Raw genomic sequence first — 19,706 nt, 5'->3', positions numbered from 1 at the left:
CAGTTTTAGCTTGAGAGCAATATTTACAGTATGAATGTGTATGTTTGTTTATTTATTTATTTGGCCATTTAGTTAGTTATTTAGCCACCTCTCATAGACATGACTCGGGATGGCATTCAGGACTTAAAACCAAATGTTAAAACTAAACCAGCAACCCAGGTAACAAATATTTAGGATTTCTTTAAAAAAAAACAAAAAAAAACCCCGCATTCGCAACTTACAACAGAAGACACAAGTATAAAACTAATCAGCCCAGTTAAAGTTGCTTAACCTCCTAGCCCAAACATGTGGAGGAGTATCTTGGCTCTGCTCACATGTTTGTTTTTGTGGTTTTTGTTTTGTTTTTTCCTTTTATATGTTGCATAAGGTAAAGGTAAAGGTTCCTCCGCACATGCGTGCTAGTCGTTTCCGACTCTAGGGGCCGGTGCTCATCTCCGTTTCAAACCCGAAAAGCCAGCGCTTGTCCAAGGACGTCTGCGTGGTCATGTGGCCGGCATGACTAGACGCCAAAGGCGCAGGGAACGCTGTTACCTTCCCACCGTGGTGGTCCCTATTTTTCTACTTGCATTTTTACGTGCTTTTGAACTGCTAGGTTGGCAGAAGCTGGGATGAGTAACAAGCGCTCACTCTGTTACGCAGCACTCGGGATTCGACCAACCAAACTGCCGACCTTCTGATCGACAGGCTCAGCGTCCTAACCCACTGAGCCACCGCGTCCCTTTTATATGTTGCACAGAAATATATATATATAGATAGATAGATAGATAGATAGATAGATAGATAGATAGATAGATAGATAGATAGATAGATGATAGATAGATAGATAGATAGATAGATAGATAGATAGAGATATAGATAGATATAGATATAGATATAGATATAGATATAGATATAGATATAGATATAGATATATATGCATGCCGTGGCTACCTTCTTTGCTGAGGAGCCTGTGAGAACTGACCCGCCATCCTGTTTCTTCCTCACAGGGGGAATCCAAACGGATCACCTTGGTCCTCCAGCAACCCCCGACTGGCGGAAATGCTCCGGGACAGCGGCAAGTGGTTTTGGGCAGCTTACCAGGCAAGATTGTCCTTCAAGGCAATCAGCTGGCCGCCCTGAGCCAAGCCAAAGGAATGCCGGGACAGCCTGCCAAAGTGGTAACCATCCAGCTGCAGGTCCAACAGCCGGGTCAGCAACAGCAACCCAGCGGCCAGCTGGGGACTCAGAAGATCCAGCTCTTGCAGCAAGCCCCAGCCAGCGCCTCCGGCCAGCAGGCCCCCTTAAGCGTACCGGCAGTCCAACAAGCGCAGGTGGTCGGGGGCTCAGGTCAGAGGGTGACGGTCCCTGTCAAAGTTGTGCTGCAGCCACAGGTAAGGGGAGAATGCTTATGCTCCCGTCCATTGGGAAGGAGGGTTAGGCTCTGTTCTCCAGAGTTTTGCCAATAACGGTGAAAAAACGGGGCAGATGTTATTTGCCTATTTTATTTAGGAAATTTGTATGGCTGCCCACTTGCACAGGGCGACTCAAGGCAGGCTTACACAGGTGTATAAACACCCTATAAAAAGGAAGGGAAGGGAATAGGGAACAAGAGGAGAGAGAAGAGAGAATGGGGATGGGATAGAATAGAATTAGAATTAGAATGAATAGAATAGAATAGAATAGAATAGAATAGAATAGAATAGAATAGAATAGAATAGAATAGAATAGAATATGGAAAATAGAATAGAATAATAGAATGGAATTAGAATACAATAGATTAATATTAGAATGGAATGGAATAAGAATAGAATAGAATAATATTAGAAGGGAATGGAATAAGAATAGAATAATATTAGAATGGAATAAGAATAGAATAGAATAGAATAATAGAATGGAATGGAATAAGAATAGAATAGAATAGAATAATATTAGAATGGAATTAGAATAGAATAGAATAGAATAATAGAATGGAATAAGAATAGAATAGAATAGAATAGAATAGAATAGAATAGAATAGAATAGAATAGAATAATATTAGAGTGGAATGGAATGGAATGGAATAAGGATAGGACAGGATAACAGATTTTCCTGGGCTCCAAGATCAGTGCAGATGGGGACTGTAACCAAGAAATTAAAAGACGCTTGCTCCTCAGGAGGAAAGCCATGGCAAATCTAGACAGCACACTAAAAAGCAGAGACATCACCCTGTCAACAAAAGTGTGTATAGTCAAGGCTATGGTCTTCCCAGTTGCAATGTATGGCAGTGAAAGTTGGACCGTAAGAAAGGCTGAGCACCAAAGAAATGAGGCCTTTGAACTCTGGTGCTGGAGAAGACTCCTGTGAGTCCCTCGGACTGCAAGGCGATCAAACCGGTCAGTCCTAGAGGAGATCAACCCTGACTGGTCTTTAGAAGGCCAGATCCTGAAGCTGAAACTCAAATACTTTGGCCACCTAATGAGAAGGAAGGACTCACTGGAGAAGAGCCTAATGCTGGGAAAGGTGGAGGGCAAGAGAAGAAGGGGACGACAGAGAATGAGGTGGCTGGAGAGAGAGGAGAGGAGAGAATGGGGATAGAATAGAATTAGAACAGAACAGAATAGAATTAGAATTAGAATAGACTAACAACTTTATTGTCACTTTGAATGTACACTACTCGGCATACATTAAAAAGAAATTTTGTTGCATTCAGCTCTCAAAGGGTCACCACTTCCAATATACGCTACATAAATATGACAATAAATAAATAAATACAGAATTATGCATATACCAACATATATTATATGACACTATAAATAAATAATGAGAATAATAATAATAATAACCCCCCCTCAAATCAAGTGATAACACACATTCAAACTAGCCATTTAATGGGCTCTAGCCCACTCAGGGTTCCCCAGGCCCGCTGGCAGAACCAGGTCTTCAGCGCCTTCCAAAAAGGTGTTAGCGTGGGGGCCAGTCTAATCTCTGGGGGGGGGTGTTCCAGAGAGAAGGAGCCACCACAGAGAACACACTCCTTCTTGGTCCCACTAGATGTATCTCCTTAGGGAATGGGACCCACAACATTCCTTTCCGCCCCGCTCTAATGGGTCAGGTCGATATGACCGGCACGAGACGGTCCCTCGGATAACCTGGTCCCAAGCCATGAAGGGCTTTAAAGGTGACAGTCAAAGTTGATTCTTTTTTCCCAGATACCTTGGTGTTCTTTGAAAGCATAAAGCAAGTTGCTAGTCCATGTAGCCAAGGTGAGGTTGGAAAAGACTGCCCTTGCAAAGAGGGGGGGGATGAATAAATTACTTCAGTAGTGGAGACATTGAGGTTCTTTATCACCCCTTGGAAAACAGCTAACGCTGAACAAATGGCACACGTGAGATGCAAAGGATCAGTTCCGTACATTAAGTTGCAGTTCAAAAGAATTATTGATCAAGCCTAGACGCACAAGTCTACCAGTGTTTCTCGACCTGGACGTCAACTCCCACAATTCCCCAGCCAGCCGTGCTGGCTGGGGAATTCTAGGAGTTGAAGTCCAGATATCTTAAAAGACACCAAGGTCGAGAAATACTGGTCTAGTCAACTAAAATTCAGTACTAAGTTGGTGCCAGATAAGGTCCACAGAATTTGAGGAGAGTTAAGACTTGGACCATTTGTGGTAACGTAACGATTCCAAGCAGATGATGCATTTAGCTCCGCCCTCCATCTCTGCCTGCTCTTCTGTAACATGATACAAAAAGCATTGTTGGAGAAACGAGGCTAGTTTGGTTGACCTGAAGTCCTAAATGTTGAAAAAAAGAGAGAGAGGGGGAAAGGGAGAGAAGGAGAGAGAGAGAAAGAAAGGAAAGAAAGAAAGAAAGCAAGAGAAAGAAAGCTTAGTGTGTGTGTGGGACTACCGAATTTGTATCTGATTTTTTGGAAATTCTGTTATGCTGAGGCACCCAGTCCACATCCTACTTCTCACACTGGTAAAAAAGGAAAAGAAAAATGAAGTCCCTTCCTCTTTGTTTCTCTTGCCTGTCATAACAGAAATGTATTTGTTTGTTTCTTTTAATCACCTTTGTTATCATACCCAAAGGTGGCAAACACATCCAGCACACCTTCCTCCTCCTATTTTCCCCACAACAACCCTGTGAGGTGGGTTGGGCGGAGAGAGGAAGAGGCTTTAGGTTTTCAGTTGTGGAAGCCTCAGGCTGTTCTTCCCCCCCCCCCCCGCCGCCCTCCCCCCATTCCCACCTTCAAAATGGCTCCGTTCTTAGCCGTTTTCTGTACGTCAGCCTCCTATCCGGAGAGAAACCAGGAAGTTCCACTGAGGATCTCTCTCTCTCTCTCTCTCTCTCTCTCTCTCTCTCTCTCTCTCTCTCTCTCTCTCTCTCTCTCTCTCTCACCGTGTAAACCCGTTGCAGGCCAGCTCATCCCAGGGCAGCTCCTCGGGACTCTCGGTGGTGAAGGTGCTGAGCAGCAGCGAGGTGGCGGCCCTCCCGTCCTCCAGCGGCACCACCCGGAGCGGCTCGGATGAATCCCGCAAGCTGGAGCATCAGAAGAAGCAGGAGAAGGCCAACCGGATCGTAGCCGAGGCCATCGCCCGAGCCCGAGCCCGGGGCGAGCAGAACATCCCCCGGGTGCTGAACGAAGACGAACTGCCCAGCGTTCGCCCGGAAGAGACGGGCGAGCGCAAGCGGCGCCGGAAGGGCGGGGGAGAGCGCATCCCCAAAGAGGAGCGGCCGCGCAAGGGCCGGGGCCAGGGGGGATCTGGCAAGAGCAAAGGCCGAGGGAAACCCAGGTAAACAGCAGCGGAACTGGCTTTTTTCTGCTCCTCCTCTTCCTCCTTCTTTCTTCTTCTTTCTCCTCCTCCTCCTTTTTCCTTCTTCCTCTTTCTTCCTCCTTCCTCTTCCTCTTTCTTCCTCCTTCCTCTTTCTTCCTCTTTTCTTCTTTTTCCTCCTCCTCCTCCTCCTTCTTTCTTCTTCTTCTTTCTCCCCCTCCCCCTCCTTTTTCTGTTTTCCTTCTTCCTCTTCCTCTTCTTCTTCCTTCCTCCTTCCTCTTCATCTTTCTTCCTCCTTCCTCTTCCTTCTTCCTCTTTTCTTTTTTCCTCCTCCTCCTTCTTTCTTCTTCTTTCTCCCCCTCCTCCTTCTTTTTCCTTCTTCTTCTTCCTTCCTCCTCCTTCCTCTTCCTCTTTCTTCCTCCTTCCTTTTTTCTTCTTCTTTTTTCCTCCTCCTTTCTCCCCCTGCTCCTCCTCCTTTTTCCTTCTTCCTCTTCTTCTTCCTCTTTCTTCCTTCTTCCTCTTTTCTTTTTTCCTCCTCCTCCTTCTTTCTTCTTCTTTCTCCCCCTCCTCCTCCTTTTTCTGTTTTCCTTCTTCCTCTTCTTCTTCTTCCTTCCTCCTTCCTCTTCATCTTTCTTCCTCCTTCCTTCCTCTTTTCTTTTTTCCTCCTCCTCCTTCTTTCTTCTTCTTCTTTCTCCCCCTCCCCCTCCTTTTTCTGTTTTCCTTCTTCCTCTTCTTCTTCCTTCCTCCTTCCTCTTCATCTTTCTTCCTCCTTCCTCTTCCTTCTTCCTCTTTTCTTTTTTCCTCCTCCTTCTTTCTTCTTCTTCTTTCTCCCCCTCCTCCTTCTTTTTCCTTCTTCCTCTTCTTCTTCTTCCTTCCTCCTTCCTCTTCCTCTTTCTTCCTCCTTCCTTTTTTCTTCTTTTTTCCTCCTCCTTCTTTCTCCCCCTCCTCCTCCTCCTTTTTCCTTCTTCCTCCTTCCTCTTCCTCTTTCTTCCTCCTTCCTCTTTCTTCCTCTTTTCTTCTTTTTTCCTCCTCATCCTTTCTTCTTCTTTCTCCCCCTCCTCCTTCTTTTTCCTCCTTCCTCTTCTTCTTCCTTCCTCCTTCCTCTTCCTCTTTCTTCCTCCTTCCTCTTTTCTTCTTTTTTCCTCCTCCTTCTTTCTCCCCCTCCTCCTTTTTCCTTTTTCCTTCTTCCTCTTCTTCCTCCTTCCTCTTCCTCTTTCTTCCTCCTTCCTTTTTTCTTCTTTTTTCCTCCTCCTTTCTCCCCCTGCTCCTCCTCCTTTTTCCTTCTTCCTCTTCTTCTTCCTCTTCCTCTTTCTTCCTTCTTCCTCTTTTCTTTTTTCCTCCTCCTCCTTCTTTCTTCTTCTTTCTCCCCCTCCTCCTCCTTTTTCTGTTTTCCTTCTTCCTCTTCTTCTTCCTCCTTCCTCTTCCTCTTCCTTCTTCCTCTTTTCTTTTTTCCTCCTCCTCCTCCTTCTTTCTTCTTCTTTCTCCCCCTCCTCCTTCTTTTTCCCTCTTCCTCTTCTTCTTCTTCCTTCCTCCTCCTTCCTCTTCATCTTTCTTCCTCTTTTCTTCTTCTTTTTTCTTCCTCCTCCTCCTCCTCCTCCTCCTTGACATTTCCATTTGTGACTCTCTCTCTTTCTTCCCAGCACGATCACGCCAGTTGTTGGGAAGAAGCGGAAACGGAACGCTTCTTCAGACAATTCAGACGCCGAGCTAATGCCAGCCCAGTCTCCGCGTGAAGAAGAGGAGACCAGCATCCAGGTGAGCCCAGCATCCAGGGGGAGGCGGTGGCTGGGTTAAGGCTGTACAAAGAGTTCTGTTTTCACCAAGAGATGGCACAGTGGTTAAAGACACTGAGCTTGTCCCAGCTGGGAAGCTGACAGGCCAGGTTCAAGACCCGAATGCCACCCGATGGGGAGGTCTCCCATCCTCGCCCCAGCTCCTGCCAACCGAGCAGTTCGAAAGCATGCAAATGCGAGTAGATAAATGGGTACCACTTCAGTGAGAAGGTTCCATGCACACCTTTGGCGTATAGCCATGCTGGCAGTGTGGCCACAGAAATTGTCTTTATACAAATGCTTGGCTCCCCCAGCTAAAATCCAAAGCAGGATATCCAGACCCAGTCATAGTTTTGTTTCATAAAGCATCAGCCTTCTAATAAGCCAGCATTTGTCTGAGGACGTCTCCGTGGTCATGTGGTCCGCATGACTAGATGCCCAAGGCGCACGGAACGCCGTTACCTTCCCACCGTAGTGGTCCCTATTTTTCTACTTGCATTTTTTACGTGCTTTCGAACTGCTAGGTTGGCAGAAGCTGGGACAAGTAACAGGCGCTCACTCTGCTACGCGGCACTCGGGATTCGACCCGCCAAACTGCCGACCTTCTGATCGACAAGCTCAGCGTCCTAACCCACAGCCACCGCGTCCCTCCTGCGTGGTCTATAGATGTTGTTAATGTCTATGTGTCTATCGATGGCTGATTTGTCAAGAGTTGCCAGGCTTCTAGAAATTCCCTGGCATTTTTTGGATTTGGCCTGGTCTAGGATTGTCACATTATTCCCAGTTGAAACTCTGGCGAAGTCTATGTGTTGTGAAATTTTCGTCACGCCTTTTGACTGCCAGTTGGGGTTCCTGGATGCGTTCTGCCAGTCTTCTGCCTGTTTGTCCTACATAGTGGCGGTTGCAGGTGTTACTCTGTATGTTGTAGATCAGGGCTCTTCAACCCTTTCACCCATTGTACCACTTTTAGGATATGGCAACATCCGAGTACCACCAGTCACCTAGCATGGTGTCGAAAACCTGACCCAAAAAAAAAAAAGGAAAAAAGTGATAAAGTACACGTAGTCCTCGACTTACAACAGTTCGCTTAGTGACTTTTCGAAGTTACAATGGCACTGAAAAAAGTGCCCCCCCCAAGCCACAGCTGAGCAAGACACCTGCCTGCCTGCCCGGCAGCACTCTTCCTCCTGTCCGAGGTTTTCATTGTTGTGAGCATTTCTGTTGAGGATAGGCAGCGGGGGTGGGGCGGGGGGTGTTTGGTTTTTATTCCCCTCGTCTGCTGGGTGGTTGCAGCAGGTTTTGGTCACTTCACATGACCCTGTGACACTGTGACCGTCATAAATAGGAATCAGTTGCCAAGCATCTGAATGTAAATCACAAGACCCTGGAGATGCTGCAACATTCCAGCTGATTGGCGCTTGTTCTGGGCTCAGAAGCACCAGGATCGGTGCCGAGCTCCAGCTGGAGCCTGGTGCCGATCCTGGCACTTCCACTGACCCCTCACAGCCCCAAAGAAGCGCTGATCCTGGCGCTTTCGCTGAGTCCTGACAGCCCTGCAGCTCAAGCCGTCTCTCGCTCAGGCTTGTGCGGTGCTGCCACCGGCTCAGCTCATTCCCTTCCCCCGCTACCACTTTTCTAGGATGGTCGCATACCACCTGCCAGGTGCCAATGTACCACAGGTGGTACCCGTACCACTGGTTGAAAAGCCCTGTTGTAGATGACTCCTGTTTTTTGTTTGTTTGTTTTTCCTTCTGGGGTTGGTCTGCTTGGGATGTTTTGAAGGGCCTTAGTTGGCTTGTGTGCTACCCTGATTCCATGTGCAAGAAAACAAGCAAGCTCAGCTCAGAGAGCAGCAAGGACCCCTCATTTCAACCTTGGGCTACAAATATTTTCCTTCAATAGATGCGGAATATTTTTTCTCTCTCTTTAATGGCATGTTATTTTCCTCAAACCTATCTCCTCTTCTCCCTGCCTCTAGAAACGGCGTTCGAACCGTCAGGTGAAGCGAAAGAAATACACAGAAGATCTGGACATCAAGATCACGGATGACGAAGAAGATGAGGAGCTGGATGTGATGGGGCCCATCAAGACCGAACAACCCCCAGCTCCGGAACCCCCTGCTCCAGAACCCATCCCTGAGGGCGAGACGTTGCCTTCAATGCAGTTCTTCGTGGTAAGGGACTTCCTTAGTCTGGAACGTCGTATCCTCATAACCTCCTCCCCTCCCCCCCCCCCGGCTGATTTGCTAAGGCCTAGATACAGGGATAGACAACCTTGGCTCTTTTATGACTCGTGGACTTCCACTCCCAGAATTCCTGAGCCAGCATGGCTCAGCTTGGAAACCTCTCCCTTTTTCCTCAGCTTGGCTGGCTCAGGAATTCTGGGAGTTGAAGTCCACCAGTCATAAAGCGGCCTAAGCCTAGGTCAGAGGTAGGCAACCTTGGCTCTTTTATGACTCGTGGACTTCAACTCCCAGAATTCCTGAGCCAGCATGGCTCAGCTTGGAAACCTCTCTCTTTCCCCTCAGCATGGCTGGCTCAGGAATTCTGGGACTTGAAGTCCACCAGTCATAAAGCGGCCTAAGCCTAGGTCAGAGGTAGGCAACCTTGGCTCTTTTATGACTCGTGGACTTCAACTCCCAGAATTCCTGAGCCAGCATGGCTCAGCTTGGAAACCTCTCTCTTTCTCCTCAGCATGGCTGGCTCAGGAATTCTGGGAGTTGAAGTCCACGAGTCCTAAAAGAGCCAAGGTTGCCTACCCCTGGCCTATAATATGTCGACTATTCTGCGCAGCATTTGCAAAATCTGGAATGCCTCTTGCCCCAGGTTGCTCCATGGTGAAATCAGGGATATCGTTTGCCTCTGCAGGTCGTCCTCAACTTACGACTGTAACTTTTAAACTTCCTTTAAGCCGCCCCTTTCTTTCTCCCCCCCCACCCTTTCTGCCCGCAGGAAAACCCCAGCGAAGAGGACGCTGCCATCGTAGACAAGGTCCTGTCCATGCGGGTAGTGAAGAAGGAGGTGAGAATCTTTGATCTGCCGCCAGGGCTGAATGACTTGCGGCTTTCCAGCTGCCTCTGCCCTGCTTTATTCTAAGGATTTGCTTTCCTTGATGGGGGAGGAGAGGGAAGAGTCCGAAGCCACACAAGAGTCCCTTTTACCTTGTTTTGCCCTTGCCTTTCATAGCAGACCTTCCAAGATTGAGGCTCAGAATTCTCCCCTCAGCGCGCTAGGATTATTAGGATATAGCGTCGTAAGACCTATTCACTGGCTACCAGTTCTTAGCCATATACTCCCCCCGCACTTACGACGACAAGAAGCTCTTATTTCGGGAGTATAATAAGATCCTGCTAAATTCCTCTCTACCTATTCATGGTTATACCTCTGTTCTTTTAAGAGGTCGACTAAAGTCAAGAAACCCACCACTCCTTACAGCGCTTAAGCTGCTGGCCGAACATCAGAGCACCACACAAAAGTGGATGGAAGCATGGAGTAGCTATACCTCCCAAGATATTTTCGAGCATATTAATCCTAATAATATACCTCCAGGGTTCAACTTACCCCGACACACATGGGTGACATACAACAGAATTAGAACGACTCATGGGGTGTGTGCCGATTTTTTGTATAAATGGGGGAAGACATCTTCAGCGCAATGTGATTGCGGAGCTTCCCGACAGACTATCCAACATACAGTGAGGGAATGCATTCATAGAAAATACCCAGGAGATTTTAAGGACTTCCTCTGCGTAACAACGGTAGCTACGGCAGTCCAAACCCGACATCAAATTCTGAAATGTTATTTCCGGTTTCCTCTTAGGTTTTATTACTGCTTCTTTTTTAATGGTTTTAACTCTTTTAACTTGTAAATATGAAATGTTTTTAATATTGTTTGTGACCAGCCATACGCTAAATAAATAAATACCGTTGTGTAGATGGTTAGGCTAGAGGAGTTGGATGGATGGATGGACAAAGGGACAGATAACCAGCTTTTCACAAATTAATTTGTTTGCCCTAGTGGCCATTTTTTAAAAAAAATATTTTAATTCTTTTATTTATTTTACAAATCGATGCTTCAGCAGGGAGCCATTTAGAATACAAGTCTCGTAAGTCTAGTAACAGACAGGAGGTATATCTACAGAGGAATGCTGTAGATATAATTTACTTGGACTTCAGTAAGGCATTTGATAAAGTAGATCACAACCTACTACTTGACAAGATAGAAAAATGTGGGTTAGATAGCATCACCACCAGATGGATTCATAGCTGGCTGACAGGCCGTACTCAGCGTGTGGTCCTCAATGGAACTGCATCTACATGGAAGGAAGTGTGTAGTGGGGTGCCCCAGGGCTCTGTTCTGGGCCCAGTGCTCTTCAGCATCTTCATCAACAATTTGGACAAGGGGATAGATGGAGAACTCATCAAATTTGCAGATGACACCAAGCTGGCAGGAATAGCCAATACTCCAGAAGATAGGTTTAAAATACAGAAGGATCTGGACAGATTCGAACACTGTGCACTATCTAACAAAATGAAATTCAATGGTGAAAAAAGTAAGGTTCTACATTTAGGCAGGAAAAATCAATTCACAGGTATAATATAGGGGGTACCTTGCTCGATAGTAGTAACTGTGAGAGGGATCTTGGAGTCCTTCCTAGTGGACAATCACTTCAATATGAGCCAGCAGTGTGCTGCAGCTGCCAAAAAAGCCAACACAGTACTAGGCTGCATTAACAGAGGGATAGAATCAAGATCACGTGAAGTACTAATACCACTTTACAATTTCTTGGTAAGGCCACACCTGGAATACTGCATCCAGTTTTGGTCACCACGATGTAAAAAAGACGTTGAGACTCTAGAAAGAGTGCAGAGAAGAGCAACAAAGATGATTAGAGGACTGGCAGCTAGAACATGTGAAGAAAGGTTGCAGGTATTGAGTATATCTAGTTTAATGAAAAGAAGGACTAGGGGTGATATTATAGCAGTATTCCAATATTTGAGGGGCTGCCAGAAAGAAGAGGGGGGTCAACCTATTCTCCAAAGCACCTGAAGGCAGAAAAAAGAAGCAATAGATAGAAACTAATCCAGGAGAGAAGCAACCTAGAACTAAGGACGTAATTTTCTGGCAGTTCAAAGAATTAATCAGTGGAATGACTTGGCTCCAGAAGTTGTGAACGCTCCAACATTAGGAAGAGATTGGACGACCATTTGTGTGAAAAGCTATAGGATTTTATGCTTGAGCAGGGGGTTGGGCTAGAAGACCTCCAAGGTCTCTCTTCCAACTCTTACGCTGCTATGGTGAATGATGAGTTCATTAACAGGAACAATTAGGAGACTAAATGTAATTGTAAGATTTTATTCCGCATTCTCAGTGAAATCATTGAAAAACTCAAAAAACAGTTTAAAAACAGTGTTGGAAACCAAAATGGAATATAATTCACCAAGAACCAGAGGTTTGGAAAACATTATAAAAATTAAATTAGTCCCTCACCCCAGTTTTATGTAGATTAGGATTATTATTTTTTATCCCATGTCTTTTCCCCTGAAAAACAAATAACAGAATAACAGCGTGGGGAAGGTCTTCCAGTCCAACTTCCTCCTCAGGCAGAAGGCCCTATATCTTTCTGTATAAATGGCAATCTAATCTCTTCTTAAAAACCTCCAGTGATGAAGCACCCAACTTAAATCAGATGTTCCACTCGTTAATTGTTTTCTCTCTTTTGTTGTCCTGAATTTTCCTCAAACATATTCCTTAAATGTCAAGTTCTCTCCTCCCCGTCTTTTCAAGCAAACTGGTCCTGGGGGGAATAGAGTTTTCTAAATCAACAAGTCTGCATATGGGGGTTTAACCATCCAATCTATTTAAAGGTAAAGGTTCCCCTGCACATGTGTGCTAGTCGTTTCCGACTCTAGGGGCCGGTGCTCATCTCTGTTTCAAAGCCGAAGAGCCAGCGCTTGTCCGAGGACGTCTCCGTGGTCATGTGGCCGGCATGACTAGACGCCAAAGGCGCACGGAACGCTGTTACCTCCCCACCGTAGTGGTCCCTATTTTTCTACTTGCATTTTTACGTGCTTTCGAACTGCTAGGTTGGCAGAAGCTGGGACGAGTAACAGGCGCTCACTGTTACGCGGCACACGGGATTCAACCCGCCAAACTGCCGATCTTCTGATCGACAAGCTCAGCGTCCTAACCCACTGAGCCACCGCGTCCCTCCAATCTATTTAGTAGTGTTCAAATGTTGAGACATTGTTCTTGACAGTTGGATGGGGAAATTAGGTGGTTCGGGCTAAGCTGCCTTTAGCTGTCCTCTCAGCATGACAGAAATGAACAACAAATGTTCATGATATCTGCTCTTTTGTGTGTGTGTTTTTAAAAAATTATTCCATTAATCACACTGGAAAAATACATATCGTGACCACTGTAACAGTCAAGCTCTACCTGTTGTTAGGTTGGAGGTGGGAAGAGCTGAGAAGTCTATAGTGAAATCTCTTCCCACGGTTATTACAGGCTTATACAGAACAAGGATGACATGGCTTCAAATTATAACATGATTGCATTTCAGAATATGATAGTTTATAGGTACAGCAGTCAACTGCTTGTGCTCTCTTAGCAAAGCCCTATCAAGGAGGAGACTTGATTTTTTTTACTTCTTGGTGTTCTTCAAACTGAGTTTGATAGTGGTTGTGAATCCAGATGCAAATACTGTATTTGAACATTGGAATATTGCATCCAGTATTGGTCACCACAATATAAAAAAAGATGTTGAGACTCTACAGTAGAAAGAGTGCAGAGAAGAGCAACAAAGATGATTAGGGGACTGGAGGCTAAAACATACGAAGAACAATTGCAAGTGTTGGGTATGTCAAGTCTAGGGAAAAGGCAGACGAGGGCTGACATCATAGCAATGTTCCAATGTCTAAGGGGCTACCACAATGAAGAGGAGATTAAGTGAGTCTCGAAAGCATCTGAAGGCAGGATAAGAAGCAGTGGATAAAAACGTAACAAGGAGAGAAGCAACCTAGAATTAAGGAGAAATTTCTTGACTGTTAGAACAATTAATCACTGGAAGAACTTGCCTCCAGACATTGCGAGTGCTCCAACACTGGAAGTTTTTAAGAAGAGATTGGACCACCATCCAATGTCTGAAATGGAATAGGGTCTCCTGCTTGATTAGGGAGTTGGACTAGAAGACCTCCAAGGTCCCTTCCCACTCTGTTATTCTGCCGTCCTCCTTAGCTGGAACAGCTCCCCTATGCCTTCAGTTCTCTGATTTTGTGTGTTTCTTTCTTCCATCGGCAGCTACCCAATGGGCAGTTCACAGAAGCAGAAGAATTCTTTGTGAAGTACAAAAACTAGTAAGTACACCACCCTCCTCTACTTTTCAAACGTTCCCACCGCTGGGCGGTTTAACAGAAGGTGTGAAACGCAGATCTCGGTCTGTGTTTGTACCATTGTTTCCCATCCCATCAAAACACTAATGGAATGCTTGGATTGACCCAGTTTTGGGAAAGAATGAAGTTCTGGAGCCAGATCACTCTCGTGGTTGAACTGTGGGATCCCTGGTATTCTCAGAAAGCTTGGCTATTTCTTTGCAGTCATTTCATTACCCAACTAGGTAACATCAGTGTTGATGTTCCAGAGTACCTGTTATAAGTGAGGACGTTACGTAGTTGGGTAATGAACCATTTGCAAGAAAAGCACCAAGGATCCCACCTCTTTCCATTGATCCAGTTCTAGATGCTGATCATTTACAATACCCTTCTCTCTTTTCTCCCCAACTTTCTGTTCCAATTCTTCCCCAAGCTCTTACTTGCACTGTGAATGGGCCACCATTGCTCAGCTGGAGAAGGACAAGAGGATCCACCAGAAGCTCAAACGGTTTAAGACCAAAATGGCTCAGATGAGACACTTCTTTCATGAGGTACCCATGATGATAGAAACCTAAGCTGGTTTAATTCCAGTTGCTAGTACTCCTGCAGAGGTCAACACTGCCTTACACTGCTATCCTGCCTCTTTAGGATGAAGAACCTTTCAACCCAGACTACGTGGAGGTTGACCGCATCTTGGATGAATCGCACAGCATTGACAAGGACAATGGGGAGGTGTGTTGCTACTTTTCAGATTAACTTGACGGGGTAGGACATGCAAATAGCAATAGCCCTTAGACTTACAACATCCCGCTTCACAGTGCTTTACAGCGCTCTCTAAGCAGTTTACAGAGCCAGCCTATTACCCCCCAACAGTCTGGGTCCTCATTTTACTGATCTCGGAAGGCCGAAAGGCTGAGTCAAGCTTGAGCCGGTCAGGATTGAACTTCTGGCGGTTGGCAGAGTTAGCCTACCATACTGCATTCTGACAGAATGAGGTGGCTGGATGGAGTCGCTGAAGCAGTAGGCGTGAGCCTAAATGGACTCCAGCAGATGGTAGAGGACAGGAAGGCCTGGAGGAACGTCGTCCATGGGGTCGCAATGGGTCCTTCACGACTTCGCAACTAACAACAACAACTGCATTCTAGCCACTGCGCCACTACAGCTTTTACTTAAATAAGATACTTAAATACCGGCTACCTAATGAGAAAGCAATAGCTACCTAAGAACGTCAGAAGAACCATGCTGGATCTGGATGGTGGGTTGTTTTTTTCTGCTCTGGCACTCGAGAGTCCCACAGTGGCCAGCTGAATGCATTTGGAAAGTTTTATAAACTTTTTAAAACCAGAGGCCAAAGGGTCCCCTTCCATTGTCCATTTCTGGCAATCACATACGCAGGTCTGCTCCCTAAGACTCGAGAGGTAAACAAACAGCCGGCTAATGTTGGTAGCCATTGATAGCTCCCCGCCGAAATCCAAGCACGATTTGCGACCCCCTGAGCAGAGAGCCACTTGTGTGCAGTTTCCCAGGGTTCCCCCCACCCCTCTGAGGTACCCTGTGCTTCTTTCCTTAGCCCCGCTGCCTCTCTGCCCGGGAACTTAAAAAATCCTCTCTGCTGAAATGCAAATGGGATTTTCCGATCCTGAGCAAAAAAACACACGCACTTAGCCTGTGCAGGATCTCTCCCACCTGCCTGAGACACACCCCACGCTGCTTACCTTACTCCACTAACTCTCTGCTCTCTGGATTTTGGCTTCCTCTCATCTCTCTGGGTTGGCGGGGCGCAGTAATTAAGCCGAAATCGTCAGGATTTTGGCTCTTTATTGCACTCTGCCGAAGGAGTTCAGCTCCCTTCAGGAATCAGCCAGTCGGCAGAGACCAAAGAGAGCCCTTTTTTTTTTGCAGGCAGCGGCAGCTTGCAACCTTTCCCGCCGGCTTCCCCATTTGACCTGGGGAAGCCAGCAGAGAAGATTGCAAATGGCGGTGTGAACAGTTGCCAAGCACACAGATTGTGATTCTAAGGCCACGGGGGTGGTAGTGCGACATTTTGCATCAGCCAGAAATGCTTTACGGGCCCTAAAGCACTCTTTCCGAAACTGTCATAATTCCAGACCATCCTCAAATGAATAGTTGTAAACTGGGGACTACTTGTCTTGGGTTATGTCCCCAAACATCCCTCATCCCCAAGATTCAAACACGCTTTCCTAGCATGCTAAAAGATGGTGTTCCAAAACCCGAACAGAGCACCGTTTTTGCTACATTCCTGATTTCGCTAAAGAGACGTCTTTTCGGCCTTTGATGCTGTCCGTGTTTTCATTATATTTAATTTGCTTTGATCTTGGGGGGGGGGGTTATTGCTTTAAAACATTGGATTTCTGTGAGTTGTTTACGGTAGTTTGAGAGAAAAGCCATTTGAACAAATGAATAAACAAGACTAAAGCGGTACTTGCATCCCTCTCTCTCCCTCCCCCACCCTCTCTCTCTCCCTCTCTCTCCATCCCGCAAACATTGTGTAGCCCGTGATCTATTACCTGGTAAAGTGGTGTTCGCTCCCTTACGAAGACAGCACATGGGAGCTGAAAGAAGACGTGGACGAAGGGAAGGTCCGAGAGTTCAAACGCATCCAGTCCAGGCACCCTGAGCTCAAACGGGTGGTGAGTGGCAACTTATTCCCCAAGTGCAAAAGTCTCGGCCTTATCTGCTGCGCTGACTTGACCTTCTAGTTTTGTCCAGTAGTGTTCTGGAGGGGACACGGTGGCTCAGTGGGTTAGGACACTGAGCTTGTCGATCAGAAGATCGGCAGTTTGGCGGATCGAATCCCGAGCGTCGCATAGCAGAGCGAGCGCCTGTTACTCATCCCAGCTTCTGCCAACCTAGCAGTTCGAAAGCATGTAGAAATGCAAGTAGAAAAATAGGGACCACTACGGTGGGAAGGTAACAGCGTTCCGTGCGCCTTTGGCGTCTAGTCATGCCGGCCACATGACCACGGAGACATCCTCGGACAAGCGCTGGCTCTTCGGCTTTGAAACGGAGAGGAGCACCGGCCCCTAGAGTCGGAAACGACTAGCATGCATGTGCGGGGGAACCTTTACCTTATTCTGGAACCATGTCTGTTTGGATACTTACTCCTTTACAGGTGGCAGGGGAATTTTTAACTCTCCTTGGTACTGCAAAAAAACAACACTTAAATGATCCCTGGTACCTGGCTCATTATTGCAGAACAGGGAGGAAAGAAAAACCAAAGTCCATTGCAGATTTAATAATTGGTAGAAGTTATTATTAGTAGTGGTATTCCCTCCGGGCTTTTCTTTAATTAGTGAATTCTAGTCTCATCTTAGCCAATAAAAGCCAGCTGGGTGAGTTCTAGTCCCGCCCTAAGGCATAAAAGCTGACTGAGTGATTTGGGGCCAATCACTAGGAGACTGAGTTCTAGTCCCGCCCTAAGGCATAAAAGCTGACTGAGTGATTTGGGGCCAATCACTAGGAGACTGAATTTAGTCCCGCCCTAGGCATGAAAGCTGACTGAGTGATTTGGGGCCAATCACTAGGAGACTGAATTTAGTCCCGCCCTAAGCATGAAAGCTGACAGTGATTTGGGGCCAATCACTAGGAGACTGAGTTCTAGTCCCGCCTTAAGCATGAAAACCAGCTAGGTGACTTTGGATCTGTCACTCTAAGAACCCAACTCATCTCTCAGGGTTGTTGTGGGGAAAATAGAAGGAGAAAGGCGGGTTGGATATGTTTGCCATCTTGGTTTATTTGTAAAAATAATGCAGGTGGGAAAGGAAGAAAAAGAGGGAGGGAGGAAGGGAAGGAAAAGAGGAAAGGAAGGAAGGAAAAGAAAGAGAAAGGGAAGGAAAGAAAGAAAAAGAAAGGAGTACAGAACTTGGCAGACAATACATATCATGATGCAAAACTCCTATGTGGTTTGTCTGTGGTTAAAACATCTTTGTTTCATACAGTAACATAAAACAACGGGTAACATTGATATTACCAGCCTCTGATAGGAGACAAAACAAGAAGAAGGAGAAGAAACTTTCAGGAGCTGAATTTCTTTTATAAGAAGGTCGCTCGCAGAATTAGTGACTTGGACGAATGAAGTGTAACTAGCCTTAGCCACAGAATCAGAAGTACCCTTCCGTTGGCATTCAGCCAGTTCGACAAAAGCTTTCCCCTCATTTGACATATTTTGGTGCCTAACTGTAAACCTTCATTCCTTAGGCTCGACCCCAGGCAGGTTCCTGGAAAAAGCTGGAACTTTCGCACGAGTACAAGAACGGCAATCAGTTGCGTGAATATCAGCTGGAGGGCGTGAACTGGTTGCTTTTCAACTGGTACAATAGGTGAGGCTACGGGCAGGAAACCCCACGGGAGAAAGGCAGCTTTGGTTAGGGGATTTGGTTCTCGGTGGAAAAATCGGAGAATTTTGTGCTTTCCGTTGTCGGTTGTGAAGGCTGGGATTTCGAGCCGTGGCCAGGAGCCGTGGTGGCACAGTGGTTAGAATGCAGTATTGCAAGTTAACTCTGCCCACTGCCAGGAGTTCGATCCTTACTGGCTCAAGATTGACTCAGCCTTCCATCCTACCGAGGTTGGTAAAATGAGGATCCAGATTGCATTGCGGGGGGGGGCAATATGCTGACTCTGTAAACTCCTTATAGAGAGGGCTGTAAAGCACTGTGAAGCGGTATATAAGTTTAAGTGCTATTGCTTCCCACCCCAGCCTCATTATTTTGAGTGGTGTTTTTCCAAAACCAACGGCAGAGAATTCTTAATCACAGCACCATTAACCGAAGGAGGGATGTAAAATAATATAACTCAAGGTTGAAATGGTTGGCTTCAAATTCAGAACAAAGTAGCCCTTTGTCCCGAATGGGAAACAAAACTGGATGTCTATGGAGATTCCCAGTCACCCAGGTCATAGTTTCATATTTCAAGGAGTATAAATCCTTCATTCTCCATCATCCAGTTCCTTCTTGGAACTGTTGAAAGGACTGTGTTGTAGACTGGAGACGGATGATATTGTATCCTTCTCTCCACATTTTGGACAGAGAGGACTGCTGGCTTGAAAGAGGGGTCAAAGAGGCCAACTGTGTCAAAACTGAACAGCCCTCTCTCAGCAGAGAGGGAGGGACATGACATCATCTATCTCCAGTCTACAACACAATCCTTTCAGCAGTTCCAAGAAGGCTCCATACCCATTGGCACCACTCAGGTGACCTTGAGGACACAGATAAACCTACAAGTGGCCACTGACTCGCTAAAAGAAGGCAAATGACCAGCTCTCTGCAACGAGTATAAATCCTTCCATTCCCCACCATCCAGTCAGAGCCAAAGAAGCTTCTTGGATGAGAAAAGAAACGTCTTCAAAGAAAAACAAGAAAGTCCAGTTGCCTCCTGAAAAAGCACCTTTGGGACATGGTTGATTTGAGAATCGGTTGATTTGAGAATCTCCGTAGATATTCCTCCTTATTATATTTTATTCCATTTCGAATTGACAGGGGAGGTTGGGTATGAGGATTTGGTGCAAACATGTCTACCCCTTCCAATCGTACCTCCAGCTCATCCTTTGCTTCATTCCCTCTTAACAGGCAAAATTGCATTCTGGCCGACGAAATGGGGTTGGGTAAAACCATCCAATCCATCGCCTTCTTGGAGGAAGTTTACAACGTGGGAATCCGGGGGCCCTTCCTGGTCATTGCCCCTCTGTCCACCATCACCAACTGGGAACGGGAATTCAACACCTGGACCGAGATGAACACGATTGTGTACCACGGCAGCTTGGCATCCCGCCAGATGATTCAACAATATGAGATGTACTGCAAGGATTCCCGGGTAGGG

At 46.3% G+C, this 19,706-nt stretch overlaps 1 protein-coding gene across 4 annotated transcripts in view; it reads left to right on the top strand.

Moving 5' to 3' along the window:
* LOC308676236 (chromodomain-helicase-DNA-binding protein 8-like) overlaps positions 1-19,706 on the top strand; it is an 81,108-nt gene that overhangs the window by 10,577 nt on the left and 50,825 nt on the right. For all 4 annotated transcript variants that reach the window (XM_081342052.1, XM_081342050.1, XM_081342051.1 and 1 more), the window contains exons 2-12: positions 987-1,370; positions 4,374-4,750; positions 6,370-6,484; positions 8,480-8,674; positions 9,453-9,521; positions 13,801-13,856; positions 14,305-14,422; positions 14,520-14,603; positions 16,385-16,522; positions 18,090-18,211; positions 19,457-19,700. In XM_081342052.1, coding sequence (XP_081198178.1) covers positions 987-1,370; positions 4,374-4,750; positions 6,370-6,484; positions 8,480-8,674; positions 9,453-9,521; positions 13,801-13,856; positions 14,305-14,422; positions 14,520-14,603; positions 16,385-16,522; positions 18,090-18,211; positions 19,457-19,700 — 1,902 coding nt within the window. The remainder of the gene's footprint in view (positions 1-986; positions 1,371-4,373; positions 4,751-6,369; positions 6,485-8,479; positions 8,675-9,452; positions 9,522-13,800; positions 13,857-14,304; positions 14,423-14,519; positions 14,604-16,384; positions 16,523-18,089; positions 18,212-19,456; positions 19,701-19,706) is intronic.

The sequence above is a fragment of the Vipera berus genome (assembly GCF_964194415.1).
Source record: "Vipera berus genome assembly, chromosome: W".
Lineage (NCBI taxonomy): Eukaryota > Metazoa > Chordata > Lepidosauria > Squamata > Viperidae > Vipera > Vipera berus.
The sequence above is the reverse complement of the archived record's forward strand: the minus strand, read 5'-3'. Positions and strand labels throughout refer to the sequence as shown.